The sequence below is a fragment of the Bos indicus genome, chromosome 22, assembly GCF_029378745.1.
Source record: "Bos indicus isolate NIAB-ARS_2022 breed Sahiwal x Tharparkar chromosome 22, NIAB-ARS_B.indTharparkar_mat_pri_1.0, whole genome shotgun sequence".
In the NCBI taxonomy this organism is placed as follows: Eukaryota; Metazoa; Chordata; class Mammalia; order Artiodactyla; family Bovidae; genus Bos; species Bos indicus.
In genome coordinates, this window is record NC_091781.1 from 38,436,715 (window position 1) to 38,453,930 (window position 17,216).

General features: G+C 41.1%; 1 protein-coding gene across 21 annotated transcripts in view; it reads left to right on the plus strand.

The window, feature by feature from the left end:
- CADPS (calcium dependent secretion activator) overlaps nucleotides 1-17,216 on the plus strand; it is a 471,836-nt gene that overhangs the window by 109,157 nt on the left and 345,463 nt on the right. For all 21 annotated transcript variants that reach the window (XM_070776392.1, XM_070776396.1, XM_070776397.1 and 18 more), the window contains exon 2: nucleotides 9,341-9,454. In XM_070776392.1, coding sequence (XP_070632493.1) covers nucleotides 9,341-9,454 — 114 coding nt within the window. The remainder of the gene's footprint in view (nucleotides 1-9,340; nucleotides 9,455-17,216) is intronic.

Sequence of the window (17,216 nt, forward strand, 5' to 3'; positions counted from 1 at the left end):
CATTGCTCTGGATTAAACTTATAGTTTTTAAAGCACTTGTTGATATTTTTGCCTATTTTCTATAATGAAGTAAAAATTTCTTGAAAGAAAAAATCATTTCTTATGTGACTGCACTGGGTCTCAGCTGCGGCATGTGGCATCTTCTGTTATGGTATGTGGGGTCCAGTTCCCCAACCAGGGGTTGAATTCAAGCCCCCTGTGCTGGGAGTTTGGACCAGTGGACCACCAGGGAAGTCCCCCCAAGTTTCTTTTTTGACAAAGAAAAGTCATAGCTCATGTTGTAATCTACAGTGCTGACCTTGTACTTTAGAGAAGTATTTCATGTATGTGTGTAATTGAAACTTCTCTTTACACTCAAAAACAATTTTTGTTACCTTTTCCCAGTTGTCAGAATGCTACCATATTAGATTCATTCTTTTAGTAAGCATTGCTTCTTCCCTCCTTCATAATACATTGCTCCTGTCATAGGAAGCATTTTAACCAATAAGCACTTTAGGAAGCATGCTTTCTTTCATGCCTAGAGAAAACCACATGTATCCATTAGGAAAACATTTGCCTGCAAGTAAGAGAAAATACCAGAGAAGGCAATGGCACCCCACTCCAGTACTCTTGCCTGGAAAATCCCATGGACGGAGGAGCCTGGTGGGCTGCAGTCCATGGGGTCGCTAAGAGTTGGAGACGACTGAGCAACTTCACTTTCACTTTTCACTTTCATGCACTGGAGAAGGAAATGGCAACCCACTCCAGTGTTCTTGCCTGGAGAATCCCAGGGACGGGGGAGCCTGGTGGGCTGCCGTCTATGGGGTCGCACAGAGTCGGACACGACTGAAGTGATTTAGCAGCAAGAGAAAACACACAATGAGTTAAACCAATAGTGATTCCTTTTCTTCTCACATAATGAGAAGGCCACAGATGGGTGTTTACAGACATTCATGCAGCTCCTCAAAAGTACCAACATCAACCTTCCTTCATGGTCACACAATAAACTGCACAAGTCTGGACAAAATATCTATTCTCAGCAAAAGAAGGAGGCAGCAAAGAAGGAAAGTGTTACACTACCAGATGTACTCCTTTTTATGAGAATTTCATTCAAAAGCTTTTCCAGAAGACCCTCAGTAGTTTTCTGCCTCTGTCACATGGCTACCTATGTTGCAAGGATGCTGGGAAAAGAGTAGCTGGCTTTTCAGCTTCTAAATTGGGAGGAACAAGAAGGGGTAAATGTAATTTCAAGTGATTGAATAAACAAGGGAAAAAAAAAGGAGCATTGAAATAAGATTAAAAGATTGAAAAGGCAAAAGGAAAAACTAAATGGTAACAATAATACTTATTTTTGTTTATTTGCTGAGCCTTACTCTGTACCATGTACTATGCTATCTTATATATATTTCATCTCATTCTCACAAAAACCCTACAAAGTAGATAAGATCATTTGCTACTTACAGACGGGAAAACCCAAGTTACTGCATGCCCAAGGACTTGTATTCAGGTCGAGATTTGACCTGAGCTTACTCTGACTTCAACATTGCCTCTCCTGAGACCAGCCCTTAGAATGTGTGGTTTTCTCTTCACTGTGGGTCCCATTAGGTACTTCTCCAGAATGCTGCAGTAGATTGCATACTGCCTGAAATGCAGGGGAAATTTTCAGGCCTCGCTTAATGAGGTGGATTGAACCAAGAATGCTTGAATAGTTCTAGCAAACGCCACTGCAGCACTTTCCTCTGCAATAATTACCTTTCATCATTCAGGTTTTCTGCTCTTGGAACTCATTACTTCAATTCTGAATTCTGATCTGATGCACAAGAGGATTCCATACATATTGAGTGCTTTGAGATGGGCTTCTATTTTAGGAGGATTCTGTTCATAAGCAGCTCATAGAGGCCTGTTTGTCTATTTAGAGTTGTACAGTCAGCTACTCTTGGCCAATTATCTTGGTGTGTTCATGCAAGGTCACCTTCAGGATTCAATCCTATGTAGGTCAGTTACTTTTATCCAGAGAGAAATTCTATCCTACAGATTGGTTCTTAGTCTGGTTATTTATGGGAGTTCCTAAGAGAGATTTTCATTCACTCATACACTCAGTGAAAGGATACTAAGGAATCAAAGATGAATATGATCTCTGACTATACTATGAGACAACTGAGAACTAAGAGTGTGCCTTGGTCATTTTTTTCTTCCAATTTTAACACTGTGCCTGGGCTTTATTAACTACTCAGTAACCTTACATATTGATTCAACACATATTTGATCAGAGCTCATTTTGTGCCAGGCACTAGAAGCACAGCAGTAAACAAGACAGATGTGATTCTCATTACCTGTGAAACAGATGCTCTTGTGGGGAGATAAACAGTGAAAAGTTAGTAGAATCATAAAATAGAGAAACAAGGTCCAGATGTCCATCAATAGGAGAATGGATAAAGAACAAAGTTATACCATGCTTTACTACTCAGCAATGAGGATGAACAAGCTATTGCTACCCCCAACCACGAGCCAGAATCTCATAATGCTTGACTACACTGACATCAGGTTCAAAAACAGACAAAATCTGTCTCTGATGATAGAAGTCAGGTAACCTTTGGAGAGGGGCAATGCTTTTGGGAAAGTACAGGAGCTTCTGGGGTCCAGGTCATCTTGAAAAGAGAATTATTTCCACAGGAAATTTCACTGTGTGAAGATGTCTCGTGCTCTGTGCTTAGGGTGTATATTTTTCTACATGCAGGTTATAATTCAGTTAAATTTATCTCAGAAAAGATATATGCTGACTGTGGTAATGGTTGTGGAGGAAATGCACAGGGTCTAGGGCAACTTGATAGAGAGCAGTTTGGGGGAGCATCATGGTAGGCGGGGTGGGCTGAGAAGACCTTCCTGGCAGATACCAAGTAGGCTGAGTCTTCAGGGTGAGAAGTTGACAACCTTGGTGAGAGGAAGGGGAAGAGTATCCCTGGCAGGGGGAATGGCAGGTGCAAAGGCTTCTGGGAAAGAAAGGTCAGGGTGCACTGAGAAGGAGAAAAGAGGTCAGTGTGGCCAGAGCAGAGTAAGTGGAGAACACAGTGGGACCAGAAGCTGGGAGTGTACAGAGGCCGCATTATTTAGGGCCATGGACATTTGGTCTGTGGTCTGCCCCTTGTCACTGGACTCTTCTTTTGATCTGGAGAGTGGGCAAAGATCCTTGGCTACATCATCCTGGGTCCTATTCATCTCTCCAGAGAAGCCTTAAGAAGTTGGTTTTGTAATCCCCATGTTATGTTGGGTTAGCCAAAAAATCTGTTCGAGTTTTATAACAGCTCACAGAAAAGCCCAAATGAACTTTTTGGCTAGTCCAACACAGGAAGAGCAAAGGCTCGGGGATAATAACTTTCCCAAGGTCACCCACTTTGGAAATGTGGGGTATCACTAGTATTTGTACTCACATCTCTCTGACTCCAAGCCCACATTTTCAACTCCTGGCTCCTGACCCCACCTCTAAGGACTGGTGCTCAGAACAACTTCATAGTCCAATGCATGTACACTTAGAGTTGTGACCAAAGATATGAACAAGTAGAAAATTCCTCCTGGGAAAGTAGTTCAGGGGCTGGATTTTGTGGATACATAATGAATTTTCCCATAGGCGTGCTTTCTTGAGGGAATGGTAGGCAAAGACTTAAGATAAGAATGAATCATCACAGCAGCTGATGTCCATTGAGCATTCATGTTGTTCCAGGTTCCGTAATGAATAGTTTACTTATTCCAGTTCACCCTGAGAACAATCCTATGAGGTCACTATTGGCCCTATTTTACAGATAAAAAACCGAGGTGTGCAGAGGTTAGTTGTTTGCCTAGTGAGATATAACTAGTGAGTTGACTAAATGGACGCAATGTTTGTTTGATTCGTGGTGAGAAAAGAAGTGAACATGGATGGGCAGGTGTCAAGCCCAGACATAAACACATTCTAGAATTCATGTCCTTAACTCTCCTGCCTGGAGCTTGGGGTTTCCAGGGAAGTGGGGGATGTTTTGTAAGGCTTCATGACTTGGGTTCTATGAACTCAATTGAAATGAATATTCCTGGAGGCCTTCTCTTTTTGGCAGGGATTTTTTTTTTTTAAATAAACTATTCCATTTGTGGGAATTAAAATTTTATATTGGAGTATATGTAGCTGATTCACAATGTTCGGTTAATTTCAGGTGTGCAGCAAAGTGATTCAGTTACATGTATACATATATCCATTTCGGATTTGGTTTTGAGATTTTTATAATCTGTAATCTCTCTCCTCTGAAACCCTAAACCATACTTTTGTGTGTTTTTTGTATGCTTTTCCTCTCCACCTAGACTGCAGGGTCCTTGAGGGCAATCTTTTACTGCTTTTGATTCGTCAGGGCCTAGCCCTGGTGGGTGAGATGAGAAATGGTGTGTTTTGTTGGTCTCAGGGCCTGGGGCAGGGCCAGGGCCAGGCAGGCAATGAGTTATCTGTAAATATTTCTTGAATAAATGAGCACTAGGCTTGTTTAACAAAAGGTAAGAGTGATAATGGATTTGGCTTGGGTCAGCAATCCTTGTCTTCGAGATTGTGTGCATCTCATTTTATGTTAATTATTGAAGCAATTAAGGCAAAAGCACAGTTTATGGTTTTCCTTTCCATTCCTGCACCATCACCTCACTGCATCCAACTCCCAAATCTAGCAGAGTTGGTATGGATCCAGACTTGGAAGGAATTCTGAGCAAGAAATTCTGTAAGATGCTTCAGCTAGTTCTGTACTGTAAAGATTTGTGACTCAAATCACCCTGCTTAAAAGAAATTCATGTGATGGTGACATTTTTATGAGCAAATCAACTGCTGCCTGATATTTCAGTGTATATAACTATAACTATGATTTTCTGTACAACTCCACTGATAATCAATATACTCAGGTTAGAACAGTAAAGCTTACACAGCGTAGAAGTGAGTTATTCCCTGCTCTAGGCCCATGCTGTACTTGGTGCCTGTGGCTACTCAACACTTGCAGTGGGGTTGTTCTGAACTGGGATGTACTTTAGGTGTACATGGGTTTCCCTGGTGGTTCAGACTGGTAAAGAGTCCACCTGCAATGCAGGAGATCCGGGTTTGATCCCTGGGTTGGGAAGATCCCCTGGAGAAGGAAATGGCAACCCACTCCCAGTACTCTTGCCTGGAGAATTCCATTGACAGAGGAGCCGGGGGGCTATAGTCCATGGGGTCACATAGACTCAGATACGACTGAGCAACTAAAACACACACAGACACACACACACACACACACGTTGAATTCAAAAACATAGTATAAAAAAAGAATGTAAACTATTTTATTAGTAATTTCTCTAATAGTTACAATCAATGTGATAGTATCTTGACATGTTGGGACTAATGAAGTATATGAAAATTCATTTTACCTGCTTTTTACTTTTTGAAATGTGACTAGAAAATGAAAATTATTAGAAAATGTAAAATTACATTGACATTGGCCACTGGTATTCTAGAAAAAAACAGCTATGAATCTGATACAGATCTAACTCCTTTGTGCTGCTCAGTTGCTAAGTCGTGTCTGATTCTTTTGTGACCCCATGGACTTTAACCCTCCAGGCTCTTCTGTCCATGGGATTTCCCCAGGCAAGAATACTGGAGTGGGTTGCCATTTCCTTCTACAGGGGATCTTCCCAACCCAGGGGTCGAACCTGCATCTCCAGCCTTGGCCCGTATGCTCTCTACCACTAAGCCACCAGGGAAGCCCTCTACGTCTGCCTCCAAATTCACCATTCCCCAGTTCTCCCAAAGTACGAAAAATTAGCTAAAGCACCCCAACTTTCGTGTATATCTGTTTTCAAAAATCTGTTCTGCTTCAATTCATTTCCTGATGGAGTCGAAACTCACACCAGGCTTCAGTCTCCTATAGCTTTTAGCCTTATTTTCTACTAGCAAAACTTTCTTTGACTCAAGTGATGAAAACACTCTCAATGTATATAGAAACTCATAATTAAAAAAAATAACTCGTATTATGTCACTGAATAGCTATAATTATCCCAAGGTAGTGAGTAATTAGGATTATTACCATTTTGCAAGTAAGAAAACTGAGGATGAGATAACATTTATTTATTTAATCATGGCCCTATTCCAGCAATGAATTGTAAGTTTGGCCAACTCAGAAAACATAAGTCACTTTTCCAAGATGACACAGGGGTTGATAGAACTGGGCCTGAAATGATCTGCTTCATCTTTCTACTAGAGCAGCGGTTCTCAGACACAGCATCCTATGGTCAATTAGGAGGTGTACAAAAAGTGAAAGTTACTGAGTCGTGTCTGATTCTTTGTGACCACATGGATTGTAGCCCACCAGACTCTTCTGTTCATGGAATTCTCCAGGCAAGAATACTGGAGTGAGTTGCCATGCCCTTCTCCAGAGGATCATCCCAACTCAGGGAATCAAACCTGATCTCCTTTGTCTCCTGCATTGCAGGTAGATTCTTTACTGTCTGAGCCACCAGAGAAACCCATGACTTTGTATGAATAACATTTAAAAGAGCAAAGTTTTTAGCTGACTTTCTTTTTAGCTAAATTAGAAATGATGAAAGGATGTTCAAAAATAATTTATCTTCTATACACTTCATTCATTCATTCACTTAACATGAATACCTGGCATGTATTAAGGCACTAAGTTGGCCCTGGGGAAACATCAGTGAACAAAATAGCAAGAAGAGACAGATCATCTAACAAATTTGATCATAACAAGTAGTGTTGGTGATGGACAGGGAGGCCTGGCGTGCTGCGATTCATGGGGTCGCAAAGAGTCGGACACGACTGAGCGACTGAACTGAACTGAACTGAATAAGTAGTTAGAATACATGATGTGGCCTGGAATTACTTAGCAGGCAAATATAGGCTAGGGTTTGGGAAGGGCTTCCCGAGACTGAAAGACAGTGGAACACAGCTAGATAAGGGAGGGAGAAGAGAAAATAAACAGGAAACTTTCAGGGATGCTTTCCTAAGTGGGGAAGAAAGGCAGGCTTGATGAGGTAGAGAATCACATATAACCTACTGCTCCAGTTATCTATGCCACACCCTGGAATAACAGTACAGTTTAAAAACTTTTGTCTATTTCCATGCTGCACTTAGCAGGATACCCCCAAGCTTTATTGAAATATGATTGAAATATAACATATATAGGTTTAAGACATTCAGTGTGGCAATTCAGTCCATGCATATTCTACAGAATCTTACCACAAGAAGGTTGGTTAACACTTCTATCCCCTCACATAATTACCATTTTTCTCTTGTGATAGCATGTAACATTACTCTCTTTACAACTTTCAAGTACTTAATAGAGTAATATAAATTATAGCCACTATGTTAATCCATATTAGAATTCTAGAACTTACTCATCTTATGGCTAGAAATTTTCACTCTTTGATCCCATTTCCCCCACCCCCAGCCCCCAGTACCCACTATTGTAGTCTCTATGTCTCTATTTTTATGAGTTCGGGTTTTTTAGATTCTGCATATGTGAGAGCATACAATATTTGTCTTTGTCTGTCTGACTTATTTCATTTAGCATAGTGCCTTCAAGGTCCCTAGGTGTTATTGCAAAAGGAGGATTTTCTTGTTGTGGCTGAATAATATTCCAATGTGTGTGTTTGTGTACGTATGATAATATTCCAATGTATGTATTATGAATGTATATGTATGTGCGTATGTACACACACCCATATATACATATCAAATTTTCTTTCCCTATTCATACATTGATGAGCAGTAGGTTGTTTCCATATTTTGGTTATTATAAATAATACTGCAATGAACATGGGAAGGAGTTATCTCTTCAAGAGAGTGTCTTCCTTCCCTTCCTGGGAATGTATACCTAGAAGTGGGATTGCTAGAGCATATGGTAGTTGTATTTTTAATTTTTTCAAAAACCACAGTGGCTGTACCAATTCTAGCAACGGTTAATAGAATTCCCTTTTCTCAACACCTTTGCCAATACTTATATCTTATCTTTTTGATAATAGCTACTCTAGCAGGTGTGTGGTGATTGCGGTTTTGATTGGCATTTCCCTCATGATGAGTAAAATCGAGCATCTTTTCATGTACTTAGTGGCCATTTGTATATCTTCTGTGGGAAAATGTCTATTCAAGCCCTCTGCCCATTTTTTAATCTTTTTTTTTCTATTGAGGTATATGTCTTATGGGTATTAACCTCTTACCAGGCAAATGATTTGAAAATATTTTCTCCCATTCCATAGATTGTATTTCATTTTGCTGATTGTTTCTTTGGCTATGTGGCAGCTTTTTAGTTTAATATAGTCTCATCTGTTTATTTTTGATGTTATTCTTTGTGATTTTGGTGTGATATCCAAAAAATCATTGCCAAGACCAATGTCAGGAAGCTTTACCCTATGTTTTCCTCTGTAGGATAACAGTTCCAGGTCTTACATTTAAGTCTTTAACATATTTGAACTAATTTTTGTGAAAGTGATAGTCATTCAGTCATGTCTCACTCTTTGTGACAACATGGGCTGTAGTCCATGGAATTCTCCAGGCCAGAATACTGGAGGGGGTAGCCTTTCCCTTCTCCAAGGTATCTTCCTAACCCAGGGATTGAACCCAGGTCTCCCAAATTGGGGGCAGATTCTTTACCAGCTGAGCCACAGGGAAGCTCAAGAATACTGGAATGGGTGGCTTATCCCTTCTCCGGTGGATCTTCCTGACCCCAGGAATTGAACCAGGATCTCCTGCACTGCAAGCGGATTCTTTACCAACTGAGTTATCAGGGAAGTGTTTGTGTGTGTGTGTGTGTGTGTGGTAGAAGATAGGAGTGCAGTTTCATTCTGATGCATGTGAATATCTGGTTTTCCAATATCGTTTATTGAAGACATTGTCCTTTACCTATTAAGTATTCTTAGCTCCCTTGCCATATATTAGTGAGTCATGTATATGTGGGTTAATTTCTGGGTTCTCCCACCTTGGTGGATATCTGCCAATAAAATAAAAAAATAATAATTGAATGCAAAACTGGGAAGAAATGTATGGTAGCAACCCATTATCTATCATTTCCACCATGGAAATACAATAGATGTAAATAATCTCAAAAACACAAATAATCAAAGAATCAGGAAGCATTGAATTCTGAGTTTTTGAATTTTGTTTTTAATATAAATTAGCTCTAATTTATATTAATTTTTAGTAATGATATGTTTAACAGCTGCCTCACAGAATTTCTGCAAATATAGCAGTCAGCTTCCACATGCCAGTACACGCCAGCTCCAGCATGCCAATGGGCCTGGCATCTTCAATATAAAGCAACTGTGACCCTTGTTTAGAGAAGGTCCTCACCATCTCCTCCTCCTCTGTTTCTTACAGATCAGCAAACAACAGCTGCAGACAGTCAAGGACCGGTTTCAGGCTTTCCTCAATGGGGAAACCCAAATCGTGGCTGACGAAGCCTTTATGAACGCTGTCCAGAGTTACTATGAGGTAAGGTTCACCGCACAGAAGAATGCCAACATTGCTCAAACCTGGAGTCTGGGGTTTCTGAAATACTGGTCAGTGAGAACAGTAGCTTTGGCCTTCTACAGGGCCATCCTTCTTGAGGTCAAGGGGTCTGTGATTGATTATAACTTTAAGGAGTATAAAGCAGCATTTTGTTCAAGGGGTGAGGGAAACTGTAAATTGTTATACCAGGAAGAGTGGTGAGTGTTTTACATACCATTTATTGTTTAATCTTGACAACAGTGATATTATTCCCATTTTACTGATGAAGAGACTGAGGCTCAAGGAAGTTAGGTCAATTTTTCAAAGTCACACAGCTATTAAAATGCCTTCCTCCTTTTTTCCTTTCTTTACTCAGTTTTTAGGTAGAAAATTGTTTTAAAACAAAAACACTGGTGTCCCTGCCTCAGTCAATGAGCACATGCTTATTCTGCCCTTGAGCGCTGTGTTTCTCAGTAGATGTTTTAAAAATGTTCATTGATTGATTCAGTGAAACGCTCCTTCTTGTTGCTAAGCATTTGACTCCTTCTTTCATGGAAAGAGTGGAGCAAGATTGCAATGAGATCTTGTGAAAATATTATTGATTGGTTTGCTAGTTAGCCTTTAATAGTAAACAGCCTTTGTGTCCTTGATGTTTGCTAGGTCCGTCCACAGACTCATTTTGCGTGCTATTTTCTCCTCAATGAAATTTCTATTTGGATCTGTTTTAGAAGTCTGATTTGTTTTTATATATGTCAGATTTAATTTTTTTTTTTCATTTTACAAACAGTGTTAATGACTGCCAATAAGGGTCGAATTTAGTGCTTCATCTGATGTGATATATTTTTTGGTTAGATTTAAGGGCGAATGGAAATGAGATCTGCAATTACAGTGTTTGTGTGGCAGTGAATAACCTAAATATATTTAAGAAGGTTCTGTTTAGAAACTGCCAGGGCTTGAAACCAATTATCCCCCCTTTTGTCAAAATCTGGAAACCAGTTGAGACCAGGCAGACACTTATCAATAATTCTCCATGTTTAGAGTAATTCATGAGTTTGTAAATTTGCAGATTGCAGATCTTAATTAGAAAGCTCATTTGACTAATGATATAAATTACAAGAAAGCACCATTTCTATCTATTAATTAAATTTGAAAATTAATAGTCATCAACTTGCTAATGAGTCTCTGGAAATTACCATGATATCTACAGTGGTCCTGATATTTTCCTCTATAGTGGCTAGTTTATTTGAAAGGGCTTCTGTTTAGTCTGATGAGAATATAGACATAAAGAAATTACTGAATATTTAATATTGAGATCTGACTAACAGGAAATAATGTCAGGTATTAATTATTTACTGTATTCATTAGTAAAGCTTTAGAGTGTCTTGAGATTCATGTTTCTTGGGAAGCCTAATCCTCTGAAGCAAAGGTCCCTAGTCAAGGCGTCAGGATTGATACATCACTTGGGAGTGCTCCAAGTTGATTACTCATCACTTTCTCTCTCTGCTTTCATTCTTGGGCAGTGGAGAGCTAGCATCTCTTCCTCTGCCCAGTTGCAGAGTCTCATCCCTTCCTCTGGGACCCAGTCGCTTTTATGTCAGTGTTTGCCTCATCAGGTAGACCAAGGATCAGACCCAGGACAGACACCACCTCTGGAGCTGGAGGGCAGGTTCAGTCCCACTGGAACCATTTGTGTTGAAATGGCCTGGTTTCCCATTAAGAAACTGGGATGCTTTTTAATAGAAGGGGGAATGTATGCTTAAGAGCCAAAACCAACAGATAGTCTCCTAAATTCTCAACCTCCACTCCCCTACACATACTCTCTCTCTCCATCCCACCATACCAACCCTGATATATATGTCCCAGTTTACAAGTGATAATGACAACTTAAAAACAAACAAACAAAAACATTTTCTCCAAAAGTTCTGAGATTACTATAGTCAGTTATTAATACTAAAGTCAGTTTCTGGAAATACCATTGTTTTGCAAAGACAATAATGCTTTGTCAACCTGCTAGAGTAGTAATGAGCATTATTTTTTTTTTAATAAAGGGAGTGGGGAGCCACTGTCCTTTTTCCATCTGTGCCCACCCACATCCAGCCCAGTCTGAGCCCAGCTGCCCAGCATTCATTGCAAGCTAGTCAGGCCTGGAAGCAGAGTGGGCCAGGATAGAGGAAGACCAAGGTTCCCTGTGGCAAAGCAGATCAAGCAGGGAAGGAGATTAATCCTTTAATCTCTTTCATGATGGCTTTGAGGGCTGTGCACCAAGGTGGATGCTCTGAGATCTAGCTCAGCAACTTCATCCTGTTTCCATGCCATAGTGCTAATGCATCAGAGAGCCCCCGACCCCGTTTCTCCAGGGCCCCCACATTTTTCTAACTCTCAGCTCTTTTAAGACAAATTGTGAAACATAAGCCCTCCCAACCTCCATCCTCATCCTCACCTCCCTCCCCATTTACCTGCTTAATTTTCGTTCCTTCACAGGCTGGCCCTGACAGCAGTGAGATGAGGCAGATGGAAAGGTCTTACAGAACCTTGGACCAGGGAGTGTAGAGTACGGTAGACGGCATGCAGACCAGCACTCCTGTTAGAGCAGGACAGCTGCTGTCTGGACTGCAGCCAGCACCACTGCTATGACTGAGTTTCATTTTGTTTCATTTTATTTTTAGCTGATCTTCTCTAACAAAGCCTCAGTTAGTTTTTGTCACACTAAATTTGAATAGTGTATCCAACACAGTTCTTTGATTGCCAGTAACAGAAACTGACTGTGGCTAAATTAAGCCCTAATAACAACAACAACTGTTGTTTTGTTATCAAAAGAGAAAAACCATCTAGAGAGAAGACGGGACGCAGGATAGCTTAGCCTCAGGAAGCTGGGTAGCAGGATATAATGCATACCCCATCACTGGCATGAATCTACTCCAGCCCTGTCCCTTTCTTATGCTTCCCCTCTCTGAATCTGAACCCCAGAAGAGGGAGTCTGAATGCCAAGTTCAGGCCCCAGTTCACTACTTGGCAAAGGAAGCGCACGGTCCCGTGAGTGACAGCCCCAGCGAAATAGTGCGTAGCAATAAAGGTGTTCTCAGACTGAGGTGCTGTTACACAAGGGGATGGATGGTTGGCAGGCAAAACCTGCAGGTGTCCTCTGCACAGGGTGACATATGTCATTTCATCTTTATCACTGAACTTTTTTTAATCTAAGAAAAGTAGATGTGTGTGTGACCTGGCTATTTTTCTAAAATAAAGCTATACGTTTTCATAGGCAAAACCACTATGATTCCTCAGTGGCCTAGGAAAAGAGTAACCAGCCATTCTAAAGGCACTTATTCCTGTGGGAACAACCAGGCAAGGAAGGAGGGAGCAGAGGGCCGAGTGGTTGAGACTAGTAGGGGTCCCCAGCCTCTGGGAGCTAATGTTTGGTGATCTCAGGTGGAGCTGATGTAATAGTAATAGAAATAAAGTGCACAATAAATGTAATGTACTCGAATCATCCAAGAACAATTCCCCTCTCCTCGGTCTATGGAAAAATTGTCTTCCATGAAACTGGTCCTTGGTGTCAAAAAGTTGGGGACCAGAAGCAAGAGGATGAGTTGAGTGTCTGAAAGTGGGGGTGGATTCTGGTTTGGCTGCAAACTGGCTGTGGGACCTCAGCCACCTCTGAGCCTCAGTTTCTTCATCCATAGTAGTATCTTCCTTGCTGTCAAGATTTCATTCCAAACACACACACTTAGACATACAACCTCATCATGAATCTGCAACAAAAAAGTGCTGTTATGAATATAAGAGCGGAAGGGTGGTGATATAGTGCCCACCTGCTGTATAGAAATAAATGATAAAAGAGGATTGAAAGCTACAGAATCAATCCACTCCCTAGTTTGGGGCCTAGACATGGGGATGGAAGATACAAGGTCAAGGCAGGGGAAAAGGACATAGAAAGGGGCAAGGGAATTACTTTGGTTCCTAACCTACCACCACTTACCATAGGTCATGGCCTCAGATATGTTTCTTAAATTTGCCTAGGTTCCCCTTACTTTCTGACAAAAAAAGTCTTTAAGATCCAAAGATGCTTTTTATTTAAGAAATTTACATGCATCTTGCCTCAGTGAAAGTAAAATCTGTCATTTTCCCACGTAGAAAGGGGTGTTTTATATAACTGCGAAAGTCAAACATGTCAATTGTAAAACTAGACAATAGGGAAAAAATGGAAATGAAATGGTTAGGAAAATACCTCTAATCCCATTGTGCTAGACAACCACTATTAAATTTTGGTATATGCCTTTCCAGGTATTTTTTGATATATCTATACTTGTAAAGATAGCTCCTTGATTTCCATGTTAAGATGGAAAATAACTAAAAAATGTTAATAACCCATTTGTTTCATCTCACAGTTGTTTTCAATCTTTCTACTTCTGCAAAAGTCACACCTGTGCTAGCTCAATCATCAGTAAAAAGTTTTATTACAGTACCTGTGATGTTCTTAATCAAAAGTTACAGTCCTGTGCCCCAACCCCACTTCACCCCTATGATTGGAAGTCTCTGATTTAGCAGCATATCATGGACATCCTTTGATGCTGATAAAAGAAGAAAAGTTATCTTTTTTCATGGTTGTATAATAATCAATTTAAAAATAACAGTTAACTTTCATTACATTCTTGGAGCAGGCAGCGTGTTCACCAGTTGACTTTCATTGTCTCATTGAACTCCCTTGCCAATCCTGCACAGCAGGGTGGTTATGATTCCCATTTGAAAGATGATAAAACTGAAGCTCAGAAAGATGAAGTAAGTTGCTCAGCTGACAAAGCCAACAGCTGGAGGAGCCAGAATTTGATCTCAGGTTGTCTGACACTAGAGCCCACAATTACCATTATGTGTGTGCCAGTCATCAGAAACATTGTTAGTAACCTGGTTTTTGTAGGTTTTTAAAATCTTATTTACTATAGCATCTAGGTATTTTTCTTATTTACGTTGAAATGATGTGGTTTTGTAGAGCAGGAGAGGATCCGCCTTGTGTTCTCAGCCTGTCTGTAGAGAAGCAGGAGCTGGGCCAGCTTTACCCCATAGCATGTCCCGTCATTAAGTACCGATGCGCTTCTGTGTTTCTAAAACAACCTTGAGGCTGCTTGGCTCTGGCAATGGAGGGAAGGACTGATGGATGAGGCTGAGTTGCTGAATTGACTGCCCTTCACTGTTTCGTATTTATTTGTTTATCTGCCCTCTCCCATTATGACCTGTCTGGGAGTTGGCAGAGAAGCGGGCAGGATTTATGGATGTGCCGCATAGAGCTGTGCCTGGAGTTGAAGTCTCTTGCAAGAGCCACTGAAAAATGAAACAGAAAACAAAACACAAAATACCAGATAGAGCTCCTGGTACAAATGAATTTCAAGGGTCATTTTAGAGACACACAAGTACATTGCCTGCCTGGCTTCCTTTCGGACAAGACTGAGAAGCCAAGACAGATGATGTGCTTGGAAAGTTAGCTTTCTGCTGCCACCGTTTCTCCCTGTGGCCGACTTGCTGCTTTTTTGGCACTTGTCCGTCTCCTCCATCTTCTGCCTCCTTCGTCTATTCTCTTAACATTCCACCCATCTCCTTTTGTTCTGGGGCCTAGTGATTGTATCTTGTGGACAGATGTATCTTGTACCTGTGGACAGATGAAGCCCTCCACTTTTCAGAGTCTTTTCAATTTGATCTTTCTCAGAGAAGGCTGGCTGGTTGAACCCCAGGTAATGGTGAAGGAGTGAGGTTAATACAAGTTAAGTGATTGTCTAAAGCCATCCGCTAGTATTACAATGAATATATATTTAGTGGCTATTGTGTATAAAGGAAGGACCTGTGGAAAGCAGATAATGTGTGCAGGACCCAGGGATCACCAGTTATGGATGCTGACTAGGACCAGTGTGCTAATATCCTCATTTCGTCCCCAGAGAAGGGCATGGCAACCCACTCCAGTATTCTTGCCTGGAGAATCCCATGGACAGAGGAACCTGGTGGGCTATAGTCCATGGGGTCTCGAAGAGTTAGACACAACTGAGAGACTAACACTTCCTCATTTCTTATCCCCTATTGTCAGGTCTCATGGAAAACGTAGTGTCAGTCAATTATTTTTAAGAGACCAGTGTATTTGTGCTTGCTGGTATCTTCTTTACCGTCTTCCCTCCATCCAGATATAATCTGCATAGGGTTTCTGCTTTGAGATGTCTGCTTTGTTCCTGTTGTTCATTCACTGATTTTCCTCATTTGACATAGCACCAACTATGTGCCAGGCGCTGTCTTAGACACTCAGAAAAAATAATAGGAACAAAGCAGATACAACTCCTGCCTTCTGAGGACTTATATAGTCTATCTGGAGCCTCAGACATTAACTAAAGTTAGAGAGACAAAGGACAGATAGCAGCCGTGGAGGGGCTCTGGGGGAAAGGAATCCGGTGCTGAGAACCTGAAATGGGGTCCCGTTCCAGGTTTGTGGGACGCTGCTATGGACAAATGGAAGGAGAGTGTGGCTTCATTGTTGAGTGAATGTTTTTAAGTCTCCTCTAATATTCACTAGTGCTGACAGCAAGGAATTAACCCCTTTGCATCACTACCACTGTCACTCACCTGTGCTCATAAGCTGTCTCTCAACTGGCCTCCTGTCTACTCTCCTGGCCTTCTTCAGGTCCATTTTCTACATTAAAGCCAGAGTATGTGAACCTGATTGTGTCCTGTCTAGATTTAAAGCCTTCATTGGCTTCCCAGTGCCCTTCAAATGAGAATTAATGTTCTTAATAGAACCTCCTGTGCCGTTGGCCATCCGGCCCCTTCTACCTATCTTACACTAGTGATTGTATCTTACCTGTGGACAGATGAAGCCCTCCACTTTTCAGAGTCTTCTCAATTTGATCTTTCTCAGAGAAGGCTGGCTGATCATTTCACGCTTCTCTCGCCATAGCCACACTGACTTCTCCTGATTTCCTCAGATCCTCAGTGTGTTTACATATGTTATTCCTTCTTTCATTCTTCTCCTACCCGTCTTTCACATTTCACCTTAAAGGAGTTCTCCAGGAAGGCTTTCCTGACCACATATTGGAATGTATTCCTGGCTACAAGCATGCATGAAGCTGCGCAGTTTCCCTTGGTTAGCACTTGACACAGGTTGTAATGATATTTGTGTGGGATGAATAGGACAATGTCACAGAGGCATGAGGGCTGGGGCAACATCTCTTTCCTCCTCATTCTAACCCTGGCACCTGGCACATGCCTTCCTCCAGAGAGTACCTAAAGAAAGGATGAATGGACTCATGAGTAACAGTATAAACTTTACAGCTTAAAAGACAAGCTCAAAGTTGTATAGTTCAACTCCCTCAGTGTATAGATAAGATACTAGAGGATCAGAGAGATGAGGTAACTTACCCAAGGTTACACAGAAAGTTAATGGCAGATCTGGCCTGGGAGTATGGTTTACAGGTCACATCACGGTGTTATACTGTCACTCCAAAAACTTCAAAACTTTGATGCTCTTTGAGATCTAGACCTATAACTGAAACACAGTGTGTTCGTTACATGGAGAAACTACCTGTATTAAGCATTATAGAGTTTCAGGTGAATTGCTAGCTCATTAAAGCTCTTAAAGCCTCGATTCATTTGTAACCTTTTTTTTTTTTTTTTAATAATTGATTTTTAAATGAACTCTAAGGTCTCAACTGAGTACCTTTCCCAAGCACAGTGGAGCAGGCCATGGCCTCTAGCCTGTGAAACAAATCCTTGGTCCTTTTTCTTTCTGAATTAGTTC